The sequence below is a fragment of the Corythoichthys intestinalis genome, chromosome 16 (assembly GCF_030265065.1).
Source record: "Corythoichthys intestinalis isolate RoL2023-P3 chromosome 16, ASM3026506v1, whole genome shotgun sequence".
Lineage (NCBI taxonomy): Eukaryota > Metazoa > Chordata > Actinopteri > Syngnathiformes > Syngnathidae > Corythoichthys > Corythoichthys intestinalis.
Window position 1 is genome coordinate 49719899 of NC_080410.1, and position 24650 is coordinate 49744548.

General features: G+C 37.9%; 2 protein-coding genes across 2 annotated transcripts; one reads left to right on the forward strand and one right to left on the reverse strand.

Annotated features, from left to right (window-relative positions):
- Positions 1-4390: 4390 nt before the first annotated feature.
- Positions 4391-7510, forward strand: LOC130904569 (metalloproteinase inhibitor 2-like). The gene is made up of 5 exons (XM_057817428.1): positions 4391-4567; positions 6098-6198; positions 6266-6368; positions 7136-7260; positions 7323-7510. Exons 1-5 carry the CDS (start codon positions 4408-4410, stop codon positions 7464-7466), a joined length of 633 nt encoding a protein of 210 aa, XP_057673411.1. The 5' UTR covers positions 4391-4407; the 3' UTR covers positions 7467-7510.
- A 5531-nt stretch (positions 7511-13041) lies between these two features.
- LOC130904425 (metalloproteinase inhibitor 2-like) lies at positions 13042-17489 on the reverse strand. Its single transcript, XM_057817173.1, has 5 exons — positions 17308-17489; positions 13698-13786; positions 13535-13637; positions 13341-13465; positions 13042-13246 (listed from the first exon to the last, which is right to left on the reverse strand). The coding sequence occupies exons 1-5, from the start codon at positions 17438-17440 to the stop codon at positions 13061-13063; spliced, it is 636 nt and encodes a 211-aa protein (XP_057673156.1). The 5' UTR covers positions 17441-17489; the 3' UTR covers positions 13042-13060.
- Between the last annotated feature and the right edge of the window lie 7161 nt (positions 17490-24650).

Genomic DNA, 24650 nt, shown 5'->3' on the forward strand with positions numbered 1-24650 from the left:
TACCAAAATCCATTTTGCCACATTGCAAAAAAATGCCACATGCCAAAATTCATTTTGCCACATCGCAAAAACAATGCTTCATGGCAAATGCTTCATGGCAAAAAATACAAAATAAAATAAAGCCACATACCAAAATCCATTGTGCCACATACAAAAAAAAAAAAGCCACACACTAAAAAAAAAAAAAAAAAAAAAAGCCACATACCAAAATCCGTTTTGCCACATACCCAAAAAAAGAAGCCACATACCAAAATCCATTTTGCCACATGCAAAAGAAAAAAAATGCCACATGGCAAAAAAAAAAAAGCCACATGGCATAATAAATTTTGCCCCATGGCAAAAAAAAATGCCACGTGCCAAAATCCATTTTGCCACATACCCAAAAAATGCCACATGCATAAATCTATTTTGCCACATGGCAAAAACAAGGCCTCATGGCAAAAAAAAAAAAAAGCCACATACCAAAATCCATTTTGCCACATAGCAAAAAAAATGCCACATGCCAAAATCCATTTTGCCACATCGCAAAAACAATGCCTCATGGCAAAAAAATAAATAAATAAAAATAAAGCCACATACCAAAATCCATTTTGCCACATACAAAAAAAAGATATATAGTAAAAAAAATAAATTGAAAAAAAAAAAAAAACATATCAAAATCTATTTTGCCACATACCAAAAAAATGCCACATGCCAAAATCTATTTTGCCACATGACAAAAACAATACCTCATGGCAAAAAATAAAATAAAATAAAACAAAATAAAGCCACATACCAAAATCCATTTTGCCACATACCAAAAAAAAAAAAATCCACATACCAAAATCAATTTTGCCACATGGCATAAAAATGCCACATGGCAAAATCAATTTTGCCACATGGCAAAAAAATGCCAAGTACCAAGAAAAAAAAGCCATCTAGCAAAAAAAAAGTCTCATGGCAAAATCCATTTTGCCACACGGCAAAAAAAAAAAAAAAATGCCACATGGCAAAAACAATGCCTAATGTCAAAAACAATGCCACATGGTAAAATCCTTTTTGCCACATGGCAAAAAAAAAAAAGCCAAATGGCAAAATCCATTTTGCCACATGGCAAATATCACTTTTGGTTCTTGCTGTCTCTCTAAAAAGTCTCCATCCGATACTGAAAGAAAAATGAATAAAAGTTCCAAACTTGTTACAGTACCTCCTCTTTCTCTTTTTCTGGGAGTGTTGCAGGGTGTGTCTATTTTTTATTCATTTGGAAATGCCATTGTATTTCTGGATTATTTTGTTACTTTTGTAGCTCTTAAAAAAAATACAAAAATATATAAGTGTACTGCCCAAAACAGTGCATTTTCCATGTGCACTGCCCGACAGCTAACTCACATTGAATGTCCTCCAAGAAAACACAAAGTGAACTTTTCTTGTTTTTATATGAAGTCACACTCAAAGATGTTTAGAGTGCCTATGACAGCAAAAAGCATGTTTATTTCATATTTCAAGAAGTATTTTATGCTCCGGAATGAAATGGACCGCTTGGATGTGTGTGAAAGCGATCATTTTATTCAATCAATTTTTTTAATCCCGCGCCATGAAAATGAGTAACTTCCTGTCTTTTGGAGGAATGCAAATGTGACGTCACACGGGTCAGCATTGCAAATGGACTGCAGATTCATCTGATTTTGCGGATTAATTTGTTTATTTTTCGCATCACACCAGCCAAATGTGCTGCAGGGTTTTGTTGCTGCACCAGGGAGAGGCGTGTGAGCCATTTTGGGTTTCAACACCCCCCACCCCGAGATTGGCCAAAACAAGTCCGACAGCTGTGGGACCATTAGACTTACGAGGAAGAGAGTAAACATCATGTTTTGTATTATGTCAAATACTGGGCTTGCTATTTTTGGCTGACAATGCTCCTTGTCCACCGATAATGCAACTCGGCCGACGACCGGGGGCTTGTCGCACACCCCGCTCGGTCCTTTTCGTGTGCCCGCTGGGAGAGGGCTATACTTGGCTTATCCTCGTGTGGTTCTCCATATCGTCCAGACTTCCCGGCAATAGACCACTATCCTCGGGTTGGGCTCGGGCAGCTACGCGCTCCTCCGACGTCAGTCGGTTTGTCCAGCGGTCATTCTCCAGCTGCTTCTCCGGCAAATGAGCTCAGCCGGGGAACGACGAGCTGTAACTCGTTCGCCGCCGGGGGAGTTGCCGATCAGTGAAGACAGTCGACAACCCCACCACCGTGTGGGGTAGTTTTGTGTGATTTTTCACTTAGAAAGGCCAGAATAAGACTGTGAAACGCGGCTCTGTTCGGGTTAACACGTCGGCTAGCTGTCACGCCTCCTGGTTTGTTTACACTCTCCGAAGCCGGAGCAGGGACATGACAAAAGCCTGACTAACTCCAGTGGCATAAAATATTGTTCGGGAGGTGCAAGAAGTCGATAGTTTTGACCATTATGGAGTAATTTTGCCATGCCGTATTGAATAAATGCATTTTGAATATTTCATATGCCATTTAGAACAAGACTGATATTTGTCCTGACCATACTATTTATTGAGTAATTGGGGAAAAATACTTAGATCAAAAGAATATCCTGTTAAAATATTGGAGTAGAGAGAGATTGAAATAAAGACATTTTGCTACTCTATTTGTCGCATTTTCCTTGATCTGAATAATTCCCACACAATAGGCTGAGCTCCAAATCAGATGAAATCGTGACCCTGCCGACGTCATCCTCCAGTTGGGGACGCTAGAGCGCTATAATGACAGGCAGGGATAAACGGCAGATTAAAAGAATAATTTCTCGTCAACTGCGCTTTGCCAAATTGTTGTATACATTCGAATCGTCTCAAAATATGATTGCAATTCGCATAATAATGCTATTTTAAGGTTTTTTTTTTAATGATGTCGCAGGCCCTTTGAGGTTATCATACCGTCAGACTCTCATACCGGCACATTCTGTAAAGAATGTCTTTTATTTTGTTACATTCCACCAATGAAAACTGATCATGAAAAACCAGTATTGATATTATCCAATATCATTTTAAAATGCTATTATCAGCCTATATTATCAGGTAGCCGATAATATCGGTGTTTTACGAAAAAGTCAAGGTTCGCAGTGAGTCAGCAACAGGCACACTTTTGCTTAATAGACAATGTTTATTGATTAGAAATTGCAAATAAATGAATAAATGAAGTTTTATTGATTACAATCCCACAAAGGCAAGCAAAAAAAACCAAGTATAACACAAAATAACCACAACGCTAAGTTTTGGATTGTCACTGTTGTTACTGTTAACGTCTAAAAACCCCCCACGATGCAGTTACAACACACAAGCACAAGAAACAATGACGCTAGATAAATCAGTTGTCGAAGCTAAAATACCCCCACGCCAAAGTTAAGACACAACGAGTTCCATGATAATGAATCAAGCTCCTACCTGTCGACAATGAACGGAGGGCCACACACACGTTCCTGGTCTGAGCAATCAAGGAACCCCGGCCGAGCGATTGACGCGTAAAATCCTACAACCGACCCTGGTGTGGCCCGGAAATGTCCGCTCTTTATTAGCATATGTCACGTGAGAACAGAGGGGGCCGACCCCTACTCTAAGGAGACACACTGCCTGCCCAAACATGGTAAATTTAACATGTTTTGCTCAACCTCTTAAGGAGATGAGTCTCGTGTCCAAATATAATTGGTTCACTTCAGCATCAAATATCCTGGTTACCATAGCAATGCTAAACTGCGCCAGAGTGGTGATAAGAAGTAACAGTCCAAAAGAATGTGTGCACACAGTTAGTTACTCTTACTCTCAAAGACTAAAAAACAATATGAGTGCATTAGTGCAATTATTGCTATATGTGTGTGGCTATATATATGGAAACAATTCGGGTCACAAAAAAGGTCACAGCAAAGGTCATGCAAAAGGTCATAAAAGTGTTTTTTCCCTATTCAATCGGCTATAACTCTATTTTATTAAATGAATCCATACACTGTTAATGACAGTCATTGACAGTCAATGAGGCTACAGTACAAGCGATATGGGAAATATTTTAAGTATAGGAAAGTTTTAATTTGCTGCCTTTGATAAAGATAAATTAAATCCATTAAGACTGAGTTTGTTTCAGTGCCACTGACAGCGACAGATATCCAATTTATGGTAATTGGGAGGGTCCAGTGATTTTTAAACACCGCCAATTAGAGTGAGTAAGTTGAGGAAAATCAAGCAAATTTCAGTATATAAATGTCATAAAGGCCTGTCAAATGTTTATGAATTTTTGGGGGGCGAAAATATTGCCTTACATGGGGCTTTGGTGGTGTCAAAATGTAAAAACTGATGTGATGGGCGTGTCACTTAATTGATTGTGGGCGGATTGAGTGGCTATAAAAAGGACGTTCGTCAGGCAGAGGAAAGAAGTTGATGCCACAAAACAGTTACAACTCCTTACCTGCGGTCTTCACAATGAAGGGTTTAGTGCTGGTCCTACTTCTGCTTCCTTTGTTGGGGCTCCAGGAAGGTGCTCGAGCCTGCAGCTGCCCCCAGACTCATCCGCAGGAGACGTTTTGTCGAGCACAAGTCGGTAAGTAAAGTCAACACAACGAAGTTGACAAGAGAGCCACCCCTTACCTTTTAATTGTTGTTTCATTTTGGGAGCAAATCATGTTTAAAAACTACTTTTTAACTCAACTGTACTTTGATATGCAAGGGAAGTTCAGGTGCTTCTAATTACATTCAATACAGCACCGGTCAGTAGTTGACAATGACTAGCAAGAGTCATAACATTTTAAATCGTTCATTTTTTTTTTTTTTCCCGGTATATATTTATGCACTGGAACCCATGTCAACCCTTTCATGCATTAATTGGTAGTTTTTTCCTTAAGTGTGTTTATTGCATATTGGTTGGAGCAGGGCCGGCCCAGCCTATGCACAGATTATGCAGCTGCTTAGGGCCCCTGATCACTAGGGGGGCCCCCCCAATCTGGCAATTGTTTAATCTATATTCTATTCTGTTTACTACAGTTTTCTTTGAGTTTTGATACTTGATTACAAGCTTAAAAAAAGTTCTTAACTTTTTTCTTCTTTTAGAAAAAGGTTTGGCGCTATCTACTGTAAGTACTGACTATCATTTGGGGTGAGAAGTTTGAAGTATGCAGTGCAACAAAATCTGATTAATACACAAAATATGGACGTATGGTTTGGATTGCATGTATGGGTTTCACAGTACACTGTGACGAAATGGTGGGCCAAAAATATGGGCTCCTTTGCATTATTTTGCTTAGGGCCCCCAAATGGCCTGGGCCGGCCCTGGGTTGGAGTACCGATCAACTAAACATAAAAATTTAAATGGTTAAAAGATCTTCATTTTATTTATTTTTTGAATGACATAGCTTGTCTTAATGACCTGGATTTCATTTGGGATTTATACCGCCATCTTGGTTCCCACCACTGGTGGGTAGTAATGAGTTGCATTAACGTAAGTTTTTTTTATTAAAGTAAATTCTTAGTAACTTTTTACTTGTATATCTGTGAAGAAATGCTACTTACTTTACTATTTTAGGCCATACTAGTCGTTATTTTTCCCCTCTTTATTCTTTTTGTCGGATCAGTGCGTGTGTGTGTGTGTGGGGGGGGGGGGGGTCATCAGCCAATCAAATGAGTTTTGGGGGGGGTGGACTAGCAAATTCAGCAATTGAAAGGGGTAAATGTAAGTCTGAACATAATGAAAATAATTCACTTAATAATGGTAGGGTCAATTGTATCCTTACAACATATGGAAAGGCAATCTAAATTACCTATGTAACTGAACTCATTTTATATTGCAACTAAGGTTGCTTAAAAGTCAGTGCGGACAATTTGAGCGTCCTGAAAACTTGGTAGTGTTATGTCCCTATGCAAATCTACGCCCTTGGGTCATGTAGAGGGGTTTCATACAATATCATTATAACAGTTCATATTGATACGTTTGTGCCAAGGAGATCCAAAATCGTAAGCCATTGCTCATTACTTGAGTATTCTTTTCACCAAATATTTTACTTCAGTAATATTTTTGGCTACTGGTTCCCACATCATCAAAACTAGATGCCAAACTAAACTCGTTTGGTCTTTCTAGGTATCAGGGCCGTAGTTCTTGGGAGGACTGAAGTCAGACCTATTGATGACCTGACAGACTTTGGATTTAATAATGTCAAGTATGACATCAAACTGATCAAGGTAAGATTTGCTATATCAAAATGGATGGATGCAGTTTCTACAATTTATTTTCTCTTTAAATTTCTAGCTGTTCAAGGGCCCGAAGAAAAATTATAATGCAGTCTACACTGCATCCAACTCTGCAGCGTGTGGAGTCAATCTAATCAATGGCACGGAGTACTTCATGTCAGGTAGTGTAAAGTTCAAAAATAGACCCTTAGGTAGACATTTGTAAAATTACCCAAAAATAAGGGGAGAAGACACTCAGTTTTCTTGGCCAAGGAGGGACTGGAAAGAGAAATGCTAGATTACGCTGTACAGTCACCAAAATTGATCTTAAAAAAAAAAAAAAAAAAAAAAAACTTGTTCTTTTTTTATTAGGGGTTTGTCCTAACACAGAAGTGTGCCGCCCTAAAGGGAGGGGGAAAGCAAGCTGGAGACACCCATATGATTTTGGTTGGCTATGTGTGAGCATGTAGGTGGAACTAACTAAATACACGTGTGTAAGCAAGGCCACTTGGGTAAAGTGGTCAGAATGACCCACACACCTCAGTTATGCAACGCTGCGGCCATGGAAGATGTCCTCGAATGGAAGATTGTCAAAAGTCTAGACGTAAGATGCTTAAGATGTCCTAGAAGGTCTAGTTACGCAATGTTGCGGCCATGAAGCAAGGCAGTTGTCACCCCGACCATTTTTAACACTTTGTAAAACTTGAACATTATACTCAGCCTAGTATAGCAAGCAATATTCATTTACTGGTTATATCAAATAAGAAAATATGGCAATATGTATTAGGTATACTGTATATGAGCACAAGCAAATATTCAATCAACCCTCGATAATTAACTCAACAGGTAGACTTAAAGGATTACTAAACCTTTAAAATTGAATAGTTATTAACTCTGGTTCAAGGTAACCCATCAAAACTTCCTTTCCCGTCATCTTCTGCCATGACAGGACGCCTGGATTTCCACGGCTTTCTTCAAGTCGGCCTATGCGGTTTTGTTCGGCCATGGGAGGACATGAGCTTCATGCAGAAGAAAGGTGTATCGCAGACCTACAAAACAGGCTGCAATTGCAAGGTAAGACTGGATTTCCTGACTTTTGTAATGGCTCCTGCTGTAATGGATGCTTCCACTTTTAGATCACGAACTGCTACTCCATCCCGTGCGGCAGCAGCTTCGCCGAATGCTTGTGGCCGGACTTTCTGATGTTTACGGTGTTCCGGAACTTTGCGTGCGTCGAGAAAAGCGACGGCTCTTGTGCCTGGTCCAGTTGGATTGTCTAGGCCAAAAGAATGTTTCATGGACATTGAAACCTTGTCAAATAAAGATTTGAATCTGTTCTCTATGGTAACTTTTGTATCGACTCATTTCCTGGAATGGACTGTGACAGACATCAATTTGTAATTGGCTGGTTAGTATTGAATGTATGTGGCTAATTTTCCTTGTGTGCACAGATACAGTATCACAAAAATGAGTACACCCCTCACATTTCTGCAGATATTTAACTATTCATGGGACAAAATGACACTTTGATACAATGAAAAGTAGTCTATGTGCAGCTTATATAATTTTGCCCTACAATTAATCAAAGCCATTAATATCTAAACCCCTGGTAACAAAAGTGAGTACAACCCTAAAGAAAAACTTGCATCCCGGAGTAGATAGTAGTTTCTCGTATTTACCGATTGACTATTACTCTAACACACTTAATATAATCAGGGAATAGTACAGTCCTACAGTAAATATGAGGAACTATATTATTCAAACACACCTAATATAAAATAGCACTTGTACAATAGTTCCATGAAAACAAGCAGAATATAGGGCATAAAAGATACACAGCGCCATCTTGTCACAGAACCTCAACGTGTGCAAGATTGACGCACCAACTCTTGCAATCAGTTCTCCCGGGCACTCCAGGACAAAGAGCAGGGTGTTCTGTCCTAAAACAAGGAGCATCAGATAACTCCCGATATCCAACCGATAACACAACTGACAAGACTCCAAGAGCCCCCTTTGATGCTGAGGTGGCAGAATCCACATCCTCATTGCCCGGACAACAGTAACTCCCAAATCCTCTTGTCCAATCCACAAAAGAATAATCCCAAGCACACCTTTCTTCCTGCCTGCCTCGCAAGTGCTTTAAAAAGACTGAACATTTAGATAACTCTCGCTTCTCGGCAGAGGTTGCGCTAGACTTTTTCGTTGTCTGTCATTTTGACTGACAGGGTCATAAAAATCCGGTCATAATCTATTTTTACCAGTCACTTAAATTTTTTAAATGACTATATCTTGATGCAGTCACTTTATGTATATACACAATAATATTTTATAATATAAAGTACCTAACATTAGTGCAGTCATGGATTACAGTAAGCAGGCCAGTGCTGTGTTTCCATATATATTTTTATTATGTATATACAGGATATATATATATATATATATATATATCCCCCCAAGTGGGTCCATGATCCTAATACATTTAATAATAATAAAAATATTATATAATTCCATTATATATATATATATATATTTAATTATTATTATTAAATAAAAATGCACGTTGATACGACACACATAAAGGCATCTTCTTTTTAAAAAAAAAATCGTTAGAAAGTTGTACGGACTTACAATCCGCTAGCTTGTTGTTTCCTGTTGTCTTCCGAAATACACCTGTGTGACGGCGCGTCAAGTGTTCGTCCATAGCCGACGTGCTATCGTGGTATGCGAGCTTAGCTTAGCAAAAAGAGTACACACAGTGGTAGCACCCTCCATATTTTCCTTGAAATAATTTCAGGCTCTGGCTAGTCTGGTCCGCTTTTTTGGCTTTATGCCGCTTTCACCATGTTACCAATTCTGCCCTTCATGGTAATTGGCGGTGTTTCAACTGCTCGCCGCAGTGAGGAGTGAACCGGCGATTCACTTGATTCGTTGTCATCCTTCACTGCATCAGTCCCTCTTTTTTCACCTCTTTTATCAACACCATCGTCATTTTGGGGCTTTTTGGAGAAACTTCGGACACTCAGTTGCCTTGACATTTTTCCGAGTAAGGCCAACGACATCACGCATCAAGAGGGACAATAGCTAATTAATATGCTGATTCGCCACCCTGTGGTCTGGGGTGTGAATTGCAACCTGTCAAAATGACGGATGGACTTCAGTTTTTTCCGTCACCGTTTTAAAAAACCGGTCAACGACGGAAAATATTCGGTTAACGCGACCCCTGCTTCTCGGGGACATTTCGAAGTATCCGTTGTTTTTTTGACCCTGGATACAGTATTGCTTCTCCGTCTGTTTTGCCTTGTTTTTTTATCAATGTCAACTAATAAATTGGCAACCTGATTTCGGTGAGCCTTCTTTAAACTGTTCAAAATGGGGGAGTTAACACCAGAGTGGATACACGGAGTTTGGCCTCGGTGGCTGACTTGCAGGAGCAGCGCCAGCGGCGCCAACCTTCTAGTTCGGCTGTTGCTGTTCCGGTGGCTTGGCCGGGGGGCCGAATTCCTTCAATCCCTAAATGTCCAAATTGAGTACTGCTTGTCATTTTCCCTCAAAAATGTCATGCGACTCATTACAGGAGTGCTGTCAGCATTGCTGCAGAGATTGAAAAGGTGGTGGGGTCAGCCTCCAATTAGGGTTTTGCTGTTTTTTTAAAAATGCCTTCCTGTTCAAAATTCTAGTCAACTGAGTTTTCCGCCATTTGGTGGAAAACAGGTGACTTGAAGTTCCGCTCTGAGACCCCCAATTTAGCCAACTTTCAAAATTGTCTGATATGCATGTGTGATACACAGTGTTGTTAATAACGGCGTTACCAACGGCGTTTTTTCAGTAGTGGGTAATCTAATTAATTACTTTTCTCATCTTGGCAACGCCGTTACCGTAACTGAGGACGGAAAGGCATGTGTTACTATGCATTATTATATTGGTCGAAAAGTCTGAGGGAGACTGACTCACTGAGACGACAGCAGAGCAGGAGTGGGGAGGAGGCAAGAAAGTTGTGACGCCGAGCAAACGCGATGCTAGGTCGCTCCAATAATACCTGTTGTAGCCGATAGCCTACAAACTACGCCCGCATGTTATGGTAGACATGGTAGATATCACATGTACTGTATATAGATATAACTAGATGCAAAATGACAGACACGGCACTAGATGCGTTTGTAAACAGCCGCCATCTTAAAGCAGTAGACTTTTTAGGACGGCTCTGTTGTAGAGAACCTTCCTAGCGAACCTAAGTAACTTTTTATCTAAAATACTTCTAAATCGGCAAAATCTTGACTTGAATCTATCTTTAAATGATGAAACAGTTTTAAAACTTTCATATGTCGCAAGTAGAGAGAAGGGAACTAATGCAATAATGGGAGCAATTTTAACAACTTTTAACAGTTGATTCAGGGTAAAGGGAAAATTAGGGTAAAGAATTGGGCTTGGGCCAATTGTACCTAAAACCTTCACAAAAAACTTCACATAGTGTGGCCAATGTTTTTTTTCCCTCCAAAAAAAAAAAAAAAAAAAAAAAAAAAAAAAAAAGTAATTATCACCAATTACTTTGCCAAGTGACTAATTACTCTTACATTTAGGTAATTGAGTTACAAATGCAATTACTTTTTGGGAGAAGTAATTTGTAACTATAAATTACTTTTTTTCAGTAAGATTAACAACACTGGTGATACATAATTGGAAAGCTTAAACTCTCAATTTTCTGGGGGAATAAAATTTTTAACCAGGAGGGTATTTAAAAAAAAATTGAAAAAATTAAACAGCAAAATCCTACTGGAGGTGAGAATTACAGACGCCATGACTTTAACAAGATATTATCGCGTACTTTGTGTCGATCCAAAAACTCCATGTAGCATTAATCACTGAGTGTCAAGACACAGCTGTGAATGGCCACAGCTGGATTTTTGGGGGGATTTTATGGGTGAAACATGGTAATATAACAAGGGTCGCAATGCAGAAATCGCAGACATCAAGGAGTGGTCGAGATTTTCTTTTTTATATATGGCGGAAAACACTCAGGTGACTTGAAGTTCCGCTCTGAGAACCCCAATTTAGCAAACTTTCAAAATTGTCCAATTAGCATGTGTGATACGTCATTGGAAAGCTTAAAATCTCAATTTTCTGGGGGAAGAAAAATTTTGAGCAGGAGGGCATTTTTTGAAAAATATATTTTTCAAACAGCAAAACCCTAACTGGAGCTGAGAGCACGTGAGAACAGAATTACAGACGCCATGACTTTAGCGAGATATTATCGCGTACCTACTTTGTTTCGAACCAAAAACATGTAGCATGTATCATTGAGTGTCAAGACACAGTTGTGAATGGCCACAGCTGGATTTTTAGGAATTTTATGGGTTAAACATGGTTATATAACAAGGGTCGCGATGCATAAATCAGACATCAATGAGTGATCGAGAGTTTTTTCATATATTTACCCTTTTAAACTTTCAATTTTTCTTTGTTTGGATCGTTTATCATCTAACATATCGGGAAAAATGCGACACAAACGAAAAAATACAATTAAGCGATGTTATGAGGTTGATATGTCACTTTTTTTAAAGACGCCATTTTTTTCATTGTGACAGTTTAAAAGTTTAAAATATGTGAATTAAAAAATTTTTTAAACAAAATATGAGACATCAATGAATGATTCTAAGCTAAAAACGACATTTTGAATAATAAATATAATTACCTTTGTTTTGTGGCTGGAATGAAACAAAAGCGGTTGCGCGACGTCTACGGGGTTTTCAGGGTAAAACAGACAAATTAAAAAGAGTTTGGGGCCTTAATGTGACATGAATCTGCCATGGCAGCATATAGACATTGTTCTATCAAACAAGTTTTAGCTTAAAATATGGCAGTTTCTTTTAAACAGGAGTGCAAGAGCAGAAACTGCTTTTCCCCCGTCTTGTCTGTGTTTTCCACCATATACCCTTTTAAATGTTTTCAACTTGTTTGGATCAATTATAATCTAAAATCAGAGAAAATGCCACAGTAACAAAAAAAAAAAAAAAAAAAAAAAAAAAAAAAAAATACAATTGAGTTATGAGGTAGATATCCGTGACTTTACAGATGCCATTTTTTTTCTCCATTGTGACAATTTGTTTAAAAGGTTAATATGCGAGAGTTTTTTTTTTTTTTTTTTTTTTTTAAACAAAATGAGACAAATGATTCTAAGCTAAAAACGACATTTTGAATAATATGTCTTCATTTAATGGCTGGGTTGAAACAAAAGCGGTTGCGCGACGTCAGTAAACTGGGGTTTTCAGGGTAAAACTGATAAATTGAAAATCGTTCGGGGGGCTTCATGCACCATGAATCAGCTCTGGCAGCATATACACATTGTTCAAACAACAGTTGTTTTGCCTTAAAATACAGCAGTTTCTTCTAAAGAGTGCAAGAGCAGAAACTGCTTTTTCAGTCTTGGAGTTTTCCGCCATATTATACATTTCCATGCACTTGCTCTAACATTTACTGACCACCACAATGGTGTTTTAAAAAAAAAATTTTTTTTTTTTTAAAAGTGTTTCAGAATGCTAGAGTTGCACTTTTGAACCAATTCATTTTTTTTCAAGCTTTTTAATCAGTTTGTTCAACATAAAATGTCCGCGTGCTCGATTAAGACTGGCGATTCCGCACTTTTTGCTAGGGGTTGTAAGTCTTTAAAAGGAAAAAAAAAAGTTTACATTAACTTCAATTTTATCGCACATTGAATGTTCTTAGTTAGCAAATAAAATTTCTAAAACGATTACATCTGATCTTTTGGTAGGCCAACTCATGCTGGATTGGCGCACGCACCAAAACGAAAAGAGGCAGATCTTGGTACAAAATTGTCACCACAGTATAGAAAACACTGCATTGATGTCATTACATTTATTTAAAGCGATGCATCTCCAATATCCGAGACTCCATTTTGAGGTTGGCGTCTGCCTCTGTACCAGGCGCAAGAGCCGTCGCTTCTCTTTATGCAAGTAAAGTGCCGAAAGACCTTCTCCATCAGGAAGTCCGGCCACAGACATTCGGCCGGGCTGCTGCTGCACGGGACCGAGTTGCAGCGCGTGATCTACAAGCCATCAACAAAAAAAAAAAATTTTTTTTTAATGGGAAAGTCAAACAAGAGCCATCTTGGGAACCATTGGAGTGCTCGGCATTCCTACCGCACAATCGCAACCCAATTGGTACGTCAGCACCAGACCTTCCTTTTCCGTTGCACTCAAGTCATCCCACCACTTGAAGTAGTTACACAGGCTGACGTGCAATGAACCATTTGAATCCAGTCCACCTGTGACAGCCAAAAGATGATGTCAAGTATTTGAATACTTCAAGAACGTAGTTTGAGCCATTTTCACACCTGTGATGACATACTCCACATCACTGGTCAGATTAACTCCACATGCCGCAGAGCTGGGTGCGGTGTAAAATGCGTTAAACTCCTTGTTTGGACCTTTGAACATCTAGGAAAAACATGTCTCATTTGCAAACGCACTTATAAATTAATATGCATTAGGACTAACCTGAGTCTGGTTGATGTCCACCTTCAGAAGTTCAGAGCAATCTTCACATTGTGCAGCAGCTGGCAAGCCAATAACTGTTGCCTTGATGACTAGAAAGAATATTCAAACGAGTTTGGAATTTAAATTCAGGATTTCCAGTCATTTAAACTTCAAGGGTCTCAATAATTGAGTATAATCAGGGCCGGCCCAGCGTATATGCAGACTATACAGCTGCTTAGGGCCCCTGACCACTAAGGGGCCCAGATAGGGGGCAATTGTTTAGTTTATATTCAATTTTGTTTACTACGGTTTGCTTTATTTGACTTGTGAGTTTTGATACTTTATTACAAGCTTAAAAAATTCCTTCCTCTTTTAGAAAAAGGTTTGGCGTTATCTACTTTAAGTACTGACAGTCATTTGGGGTGAGAAGTTTGAAGAACGCAGTGCAACAAAACATGATTAATATACAAAATATGGACATATAGGTTGGATTGCATGTATGGGTTTTACAGTACACTGTGACGAAATGGTGGCCCAAAAATATGGGCTCCTTGGCATTATTTTGCTTAGGGCCCCCAAATGGCCTGGGCCGGCCCTGAGCGTAATCACTGCCGCAAAATAGAATGACAATTTAAACAAGTTAGCACCAAAAATCTTCATCGAGGACATTCTGCTCAACTTTCAGTGCTAATGATGATAGCCGTGCGATTAGCATTCTCTTTTCATCTTTCTGCTGCAATTTTAAATACCGTAATGGCCCGAATATAAGAGTTTTCTTCATTGAAATAAGACTGAAAAAGTGGGGGTCGTCTTATATTCGCAGTCTAGACGTTATTCCCATTCACGACGCTAGATGGCGCCAGATATCATTGAAGCGATGTTCTTTCATGACAGATCTCAGCTACTCTCAAGTTTAACCAGTTTGCATTATTTTATTGCAATGTTTTTCCTTATTCAGATTCGTTTCAAGACTACAGTTAGACTTCACTTTGATGGTTAATGCAATTTTGTTGTTTTATCACAAAAGATTTACATTTCAAAAACCAGAAGCCATTCATTTATGAATGCGATTGCACTTTAGTTTACTTATTTTAATGTTCAGATATTAAGATTTGAATGAGGCAAAATAACATGCTTTTTCTCTCAAATATATTATAATCATTTCAGATGTACTGTAAATTTGGGGTTCAAAAAGTCCTCAAACGAGTCTTTAAAAAGAGGGGTTCATCTTGTATTCATGCCAATACAGTAGGTCATTAGTAGACAGCCAAATAATTGGACGTCTTCCGCAGTCAAATGAGTGATCTTGGCGAGAAAAAGCTACTCATTTAAAAAGTGTTTTAAACAAATCCGTGGTGTGGGAAGTCAGGTGCTGAAGCACCCCCTGGTGTTGGGGAGGAAAATAAGTTTTGTAGATTTTTTGTTAAAAACAAACATCGAAACAATACTGATTTAATACATATGGTGAAAAACTTGTTAACACCACCTGACACCTTGCTTGCTGCAAGGTTATGTCGGATATATGGGGCGCCATTTGTAAAGCAGCACATGCTGAAAATTACAACATTTTGTCATATTTAAATTTAGTCATGTTTAAAATGTGGTGTGAAATTTTTAGTGTCACTTTTATTTGCACATTTACAACATTGTTTAGCAACTTAAATGGCATAGGTTGTAAATTTGACTCGCCCAACATATTTTTTCATCCCACCTTCGTCGACTGAGAAACGCTGGATTTTTTAGTCCAACAGAGACCCCTCGTGTCTATTCTTAGTAACTTTACTGGGCTCATGTACATAAAAGTGACACGAAAAACAAAACACTTTAAATAAATTCTCCTAAATGTGTATTTCTCCTTTTGTTACTGTCACAATGACTCATGTCCAAGAAGAGCCGACTGCCACCGTTGAGTAGGTTTGATTCATTTTCAAAAAATGTGAACAAACAGTCTGAGCTGCTCCAGCTTTTATTTTCTTACTTCCGGTCTCCAGTCATGTGAATTTGCGTATTAAGCTAAATATTTTCAACCTTTTCCAGATCATTTAAATTTAGTATTTAAGATATAAATTTAAGCTTTACACTTAGGATATAGATTTACATTTAAAATATAAACATTTAGATTCAACATAAATTTAACATTAATTTAGGATATACATTTAGGATATAAATTCAACATTTAAATTTAGCATTTATTTTAAATATTTAGTTCTAGATTTAAACATTCAGGCCCAATACTTCATTAAAAATAAATATTTAAGTTGCTAAACAATGTTGTACCATATTGACCCGAATATAAGCCGACCCCCTCTTTTTCAAGACTCAAGTTTGGAAGAAAAAAAAACTTTGAACACCAATTTTTATAAAGAAAATTATATCTGAAACATGATTATAACAATATATTTGAGAGAAAAAGCATGTTATTTTGCCTCATTCAAATCTTAATATCTGAACATTTAAATATGCGATTGCGCTTTAGTTTACATTTGTAAATGAATGGCTTCTGGTTTTTGAAATGTAAATAAACCAATCTATTGTGATAAAACAACAAAATTGCAATAACTGCATTAACCATCAAAGTGACATCTAGCTGTAACTAGTCTTGAAACAAATCTGAATAAGGAAAAACACTGCGAAAAAAAAATGCAAACTGGTTAAACTTGAGAGTAGCTGAGATCTGTCATGACAAAACATCACTTCAATGATATCTGGCGCCATCTAGTGTCGTGAATGGGTATAACTAGACCACGAATATAAGACGACCCCCACTTTTTCCAGTCTTATTTCAATGCAAAGAACAGTCATTCGGCCCAATATGGTAAATGTGCAAAAAGTGGCTCAAAATTTCACACCACGTTTTAAACACTGTGGCGCTAAATATGAGACAATGTCGTAATTTTCAGCATGTTCTGCTTTACAAACGACGCCCATACGAATAAGGCACTATTGGAAAAGTAAACTTGACGATTTTTTTCCCTTACAAAAGCAGCAGCATTTTCTAAAATTCAATTCGATGTCAAAAAATATAGATGATAGTCCTTCTAATAGACAAGACAATTTCATTGTAGCCATATTTGTAGCTGCCGTGCAGAGCGCTGTTGGATATTCGTGTGCAATTTTCGTGTTGTGAAAAGGCTGTGCTAAACTGAGGCTTATTGGCCCTTTTAGTTTGGCGGGAATTTGCATGAATACACAGGTGCTTTTATTTCCAAAATGAACAACACACTATGGTAAATAGAACACAGTCTTTGTAGTAGCAGTAGCACGTAATCTATCCAGCATGCGTGTGTACTGCTATTGTGCATGCCTTACATGGCAAAAACAAACGTGATAAATTTGGACCAAAACGGTCGTTTTTGAATGGGGAAAAACTAAAAAGATCCTAAGCTCCCCTGTAAACAATTGTATTTTTAAGGGTCAGTCATTTTGTCACAAAAAAGCTGAGTGACTTGAATGTCTAAAACGTCAACCACCTTAATTGGTCATTGGGTACACCTTTCATTCCCACTTAGCAAAAATCATTTTTCCAAGTTTAAAAAAAAAGTTTGACTGGACATAGAGTCAAAAAAATAAAGAAAAAAATATTATCAAAATTACCTATTACAACACCATTGCGGAGCTCCCTTTAACTTACCGACGTCTGCTAGGCAAAAGGCTTGCTGGGGGTGCAACACCCCACATTTGCAGGCTTGTGCTCCTTCGCGCAGCCCCCAGAAACAGAGCAGTACCAGGGGTAGAACCAAGCTCTTCACAAGCCAACTCATCATGGCAGGGGAACAAAGATGACCGTAATTGCACAATTGAACTGACCGAGTCCTAGGTCACGATGGCCCTCTTAAGGCTGAAGGATCCACCCACAAACGACATCACCTGTGAACGCTGATGACTCACCTGGCGACTTCACATATTAACCCGTTCACTGTGAGTGACAGTGATAGGAATTAAATGAATTTGGCGTTTCATTTCATTTATGAATTAAAATTAAAGCCGGTATAGCTGAGGGAAGGTTGTGACTGTACGGGCAATATGAAAGCAGTTTATTTTGAACCGTGTCTAATCAAAATTAGGGCTGTCAAACGATTAAAATTTTTAATCGAGTTCATCACAACTTAAAAAATAATTAATCGTAATTAATTACAATTCAAACCATCTCTAAAATATGCCATATTTTTCTGTAAATTATTGTTGGAATGGAAAGACACAAGACGGATATACACATTCAACATACTGTACATAAAGTGGGGCAAATAAGTACTTAGTCAATCATCAATTGTGCAAGTTCTCCTACCTGAAAAGATTACAGAGGCCTTTAATTGTCAACATGGGTAAATCTCAACCATGAGAGAAAGAATGTGAAAAAAAAAAAAAAAAAAAATCACATTGTTTGATTTTTAAAGAATTTATTTGCAAATCATGGTGGAAAATAGGCATTTGGTCAATACCAAAAGTTCATCTCAATACAGTGGTACCTCCACATACGAATTTAATTCGTTCCAGGACCTTGTTTGTAAGTCAAAATGGTCGTATGTCGAGCAGGATTTTCCCATAGGAATACATTATAATTCCATTAATTCATTCCAAAGCCTAAAAACATACACTAAGTTCTTAATACTGCTGGTACTGTTACAAATGGCAATTAAACATAGAAAAACAAATAAGTTATAAATAAATAATTCAGAATAATATAATAATAATAAGAATAATTAATAATTATTCCTGTAAATAATGTAACGAATCGGATTCTAATATGGCGGACACTTTTTACTGTCCCTGAACGCACCGCGAAGCTGACGTCTCAGTGAGATAGGTCGGTGCGGTAGAGATAATACTTTCGTTTTCTTGAGAGCAGTCAACTGCTTCAGACAATGGGCGTTTTGTGTTGGATAAGTTCTTAAATAAATGATAAAAACTTTTATAGAAGTTATAGAAAAAAAATTTTCTATAACTTGCATCTTCACTTCAAAGGTAAGCATCACTTTTTTCCTTGTTTCTCCAACTGTATCAACTTTTTTTGAAAACTGTGTTGATTTCTCACACAAGAAAATCCACCGTGCGTTCGTTTGCAGTGCTGTCATTTCGTCGTATTTCGAGCATGTCGTCGGATGTAGAAACAAATGGCGAGTCAAATTTTACGTCGGATGTCGAAAAGATCGTGTGTCGAAGCGATCGTATGTCGAGGTACCACTGTACTTTGTTATCTACCCTCCCATAGCAAAAATTTTTCATCTGTTGCTTCATCTCGTCTCGTGAGACAAATTTGATCATCTCAAATTTATCTCATTCTCTACTTATTTGTTTTGGAGTTTATGCTCCTAAGTGATTAGTCAAAATGAGCAAAGACATCATTGAGACAAAGGAGATTGATTTCAGAAAACCAGATTTGAGCAATATTTGAGAAGATAAATTATTTTCATTAGATATATACTTGTGCAGCACCTTTCAGGCATTCAAAGCACTTTGATACTATATCCTCATCTACCTGCTGGTGACGCAACAACGTGAGGTTCGATATCTTGCTCAAGGACACTTAGATGAATTCATCAGGACAGAGAGTTGAACTGACATCCTCTGGGTTGGGGAACAACGGGCACAGATGGAGGGCGCTCGATGTGACGCGCCACATCGATGGAAAGCAACTTGTAGCAGCGATGAAGAAAATGTATTATATTTTGGTTCATTTAATAATTTACATATTTCTTTGCTTTTTCAAAAAAAACTTCCAAGTTGCCTGTGAGCCAATAGTTTTAGCAAAACATTGTCAGCCAGCGTGTTGCCTGTTTTGATTACGTCATCAAACAAGAGGACTAAGGTTCTTCACACTATTTTGATGTAAACTTTCGGTCTTCGAAACCAAAACCGATAATGTATTTGTAGCAGCCGATACTTTTTGGCGCCAAATTTTCAGTCACATCGCTAATTTTTACATTTAGCAAGATGAACCAAATGAACCAGATGTTATTTAATTATTTGACGAATTCTAATATTTTTTTGGATTTTGGCATGAGATGAATCAAGATGTGATTGGACATGTCAGAGCAGACTACTCTTTCATACAATGAAATAATCTTGAAAACCCAAAATGAGCAATTGCAGACTGGAAGGAGATCAAATTGAGAAATATTTGTGACTGACACAATAGAACGTTGCTCCGCGAGATCGGTAAAAGAGGCAGCTTTGATGCAAGTTGAAGAAATAAAATACTTTGCTCATCCATATCTTTTACTGAGACATTACTGAGATCGTGACTCCAAGTAAGGAATAAAATTGAGACACATGTGAGATTGACACAAGTACGCATAGTTGTCTCTTGGTGAGCTCTTTAAAGGAGACAGCTGTGAGACTTTATTGAAAAATCGTGCAAGTAGAACTATTCTCAAGATCTTCTCATGTAATGCTCACTATGAGATTTACTTCTCATGAGACAAATTATGAGAAAACTGAGAAAACCACTCTAGTCTCGATTATTGCTGATTCATTTCTCAGAGATGTAAATGAGACATGAACAAGATCTCATCTTCAATTTTGCTTTGCTGTGGGCTTTTTTGGCAATACCGGAGGCCAAAAGTTTTCGGTCTCACACGGTCCCAGGCTTCAACTGGGACCGTGTGCTTTGGTTAGATGACTAGGTCCCCCCGTGTCGTTCTGGGATTTTTTCACCGTTCTTGTTATCATTTTGACCCCACGGGGTGAGACCTTCCATGGAGCCTCAGATCGGGGGAGATTATCAGTGGTCTTGTATGTCTTCCGTTTTCTAATAATTGCTCTCACAGTTGATTTCTTTACACCAAGCGAAGAGTGAAGAGTTACCAAGATTGAGCTTTTTGGCAACAAACACTAAGTGGGTCTGGCGTGCCACGAAAGATACGCATGCTGAAAAGCCCCTCATACCCACTGTGAAGTATGGGGGTGGGTCAGTGATGCTGTGGGGCTGTTTCGCTTCCAAAGGCCCTGGGAACCTTGTTAGGGTGCATGGCATTATGAATGCTTTGAAATACCAGGACATTTTAAATCAAAATCGAAAGCTGAAGATGGGTCGTCACTGGGTCTTTTAGCAAGACAATGACCCTAAACATATGGGCAAATCTACACAGAAATGGTTCACCAGACACAAAATCAAGTTCCTCCCATGGCCATCTCAGTCCCCAGACCTTGTTTTGTTGGCAAAAGGGGGTTGTACAAAGTATCAACACCAGGGGTGCTAATAATTGTGACACACATTTGATGTCAAATAATTTTTTCTTTATGTGGGATTTTTTTTCCCACTGAATGAATGCACTTGTATTGAAGGTTAGATTTTTCTCTTTTTTTCCATTAAGGTCCCATATTATTTGAATTAAAAAAATCTTTTTCAGGGGTGCCAATAATTATGGAGGGCACTGTATTTATCCGTGACCTATTTACAGACACTTTTTTGTGACGTAATTTGTTTAAAAGTTCAAAATATGAGAATTAATATTTTTTTTAAAGATGTTTTTTTTAACTAAATATTAGACATCACTTAATGATTCTAAGCTAAAAATGACATTTGAATAATAAATATAATTACCTTCTTTTTATGGTTGGGTTGAAACAAAAGCGGTTGCAAAACGACTGTAAACGGGGGCCTCCGGGGTCAAAAGGACAAATTAAAAATAGTTCAGGGCAAGGCAAGGCAAGGCAAATTTATTTATATAGCACAATTCAACACAATGCAATTCAAAGTGCTTTACATCACATGAAGACCATAAAAATCACATTTAAATCAACACAACGTAAAAACCAAGAAAAAAGATCACATTTAATCACAGAATAAAAATAAATAAATAAAAATAAAACAACAATAAAAATAAAGCAAAAACTACTACTAATAATAATCATTGAAATCAGCAATGGAGATAAGCACAAGAGGAATAGAAGGCAGGTAGGTTGAAATATATAGACAGTTATGGATATGCAGTGCCAAACAAAAGTGTTTTTAGCCCTGATTTAAAGGAGCTAACAGTTTGAGCATACTTCAGACGTTCGGGTAACTTGTTCCAGAGGTGAGGAGCATAATAACTAAATGCTGCCTCACCTTGCTTGGTTCTTGTTCTTGGAACATGCAGAAGACCCGTTCCAGACGACCTTAGGGCCCCTTAATTCTGGTAATATTTTTTAGGTGGTAATAAGCGGATTTAGTGACGGACTTTAGATGGCTATCAAATTTTAGGTCTGAGTCAATAATTACGCCAAGGTTTCTGACTTGATTTGTAGCTGTAAGTGACATTGTGCTAAGTTGGCTGCTTATCTTTGACCTTTCCTTGTTTGGCCCAAAAATGGTCACCTCTGTCTTCTCCACATTTAACTGGAGAAAATTCTGGCACATCCATTCATTGATTTGATGAATGCATTTACTCAGGGAGACTAAGGGACTATAATCATGTGGGGACACAGAAATGTGCAGTTGTGTGTCATCTGCATAGGCGTGATAGGAGATGTCATACTGTTCCATTATCTGAGCTAACGGAAGCATATAGATGTTAAATAGGAGTGGTCCAAGAATTGACCCTTGAGGGACTCCACACGTGAATTTGGTTCGTTCTGACTGATAGTTTCCAATTGACACAAAGAAATCTCTATCATGTGCTTAATGCACTTTGAATCTGCTATGACAACATATAGACATATTGTTGTATCAAACACAACAGTTCTTTTGGCTTAAAATACAGCAGATTATTTCAAAAGAGGGGTGCAAGAGAACCTAGTATAGCTTATGTTTTCCAGCAATGTTTGTCAAACTTTTAGCCAAAGTTAAATTTGGAGACTTAAAATTGTCCAAACCATTTCAGCCTCTTTACTGAATATCACTGACAGAGACATTCAATACATAGCTATTGACCTTTTCAGTTCCAAGGAAATTTAAAGTCTTTATTTTTTAATTAATAAAAAATAGCGGGGGGGGGGGGGGGGGGGGGCTCAGTACACACACACACATATATATATGGTGAGAAGACAGACAAGACTGAAAAAGCAATTTCTGCTCTTAAACTCTTTAAAATAAACTATTTTAAGCCAAAAGAACTTGTTTGATAGAACACTATGTCTATTTGCTGCCATAGCAGATTCATGGCGCATGAAGCCCCCGAGCCATTTTTAATTTGTCCGTTTTACCCTGGAAACCCCCGTTTACAGATGTCGCGCAACAGCTTTTGTTTCAACCCAGCCATAAAAAAAGGTAATTATGTTTATTATTCAAAATGTCATTTTCAGCTTAGAATCATTGATGTCTAATATTTTCATTTAAAAACTTTCATTCGCATATTTTAAACAAATTACGTCACAATGAAAAACAATGGTGTCTGTAAAATAAGTCACGGATATCTACCTCATAACTATCGCTTAATTTTTTGTTACCGTCGCATTTTCCCCAGATATGTTAATCGATCCAGAGAAAAATTGAGAGAAAAAAAAAAGTTCAAAAGGGTAAATATACGAACGAAAATCTCGACCACTCCTTGATGTCTGCATCGCGACCCTTGTTATATTACCAGGTTTCATCCATAAAATCCCCCCAAATCCAGCTTCCAATCATACAAATAGTGACATATGCCCTTACAAATTGGTGACTAATCTTACAACGTTGTATATGGCGTGCAATTTGAAACAAAAATAAAACTCAATGTTTAAAAAAATATGAATTTATTGTTAATATTGTATCATATAACCTGGAGCAATCAAAGAACAATCAATATCTACAGCTACGTACATCATGATTAGAGCTGGGAATCTTTGGGCACCTAACGATTCGATTACGATTACGATTCAGAGGCTCCGATTCGATTATAAAACGATTATTGATGCACCCCCCCTCCTTTTTTTTATTTATTTTTTTTTAATAAAGTTTTATAAATTAGTTCCAAAATTGTTCAAAAATACTCTCAGGCTAAACCAAATTACTATTTCAGTATCAAGTTAACATATTGCTGTAGACAAATATACAAAAATAACATTAAATAAAAAAACTCCAGTCCCCATTCTGTATCAGCAGCTTTAAACTACATTCAATTAATTTAATGTTGTGAATCAACCGTTAAAGTTGTTAAAATTGCTCCCGTTATTCCATAATTTCCCTTTTGTCTACTTTTGACATGTAAAAGTTTTAAAACTATTTTAAAGATAGATTCAAGTCAATATTTTACCGATTTAGGAGTATTTTAGATAAAAAGTTAATTAGGTTTGCTTGGAAGGTTCGCTACAACAGCATTGCAGGGAACTTTACTGCTTTAAGATGGCGGCCGTTTACTAACGCCCGCATCTAGGTTTTTGCAGATGTGCTGCTACCGCTACCGAGTCTATAATCCATCTAGTCCTATATAAATGATATCTACCGTAACATTATGTAGCTTAGCTGTACTTGTAGCAGCTTTTCGGCAGCAGTAAGGTATGTTGTTGTGTTTTTTTATCTCGTGGCATGAGCTGAGCTAGAGCCGTGAGTTGAGCGTTACCCGAGGGGCCGGTTAATGAGAAGCATAATGTTTAGCTACTCCCGCTCCGTTCCGTCCCGAAGCCCGCGCGGCGCGCTGAGTGTGTTGTACTTCCGCTTTACTTGGCATATTTCAATAATCGGAATTTGGATGTTTGTGAATCGTTCTCGAATCTTCCACGGCCGAATCGCGAATAATCTAAGAATCGGAAATTTTGCACACCTCTAATCATGATATACAGTATGTTATAATTAGGGTTGTTCCGATCATGTTTTTTGCTCCCGATCGTTTTAGTTTGAATATCTGCCGATCCCGATATTTCCCGATCCGAACTCTTTTTGCTTCCGATTCAATTCCAATCATTCACGATAATTTTTCCCACTACGTGAAAGTAGGACTTGTCCAGGCAAAAGTGGACTTCAGTTCACCCTATGCTACACAGAGTTTTTGGATCAAAACAAGGCAAATACACAATCTCGTTTAAAATCATGGCATCTTTATGCCCTCTCACCTTCAATTCGGGTTTTGCTTTCTT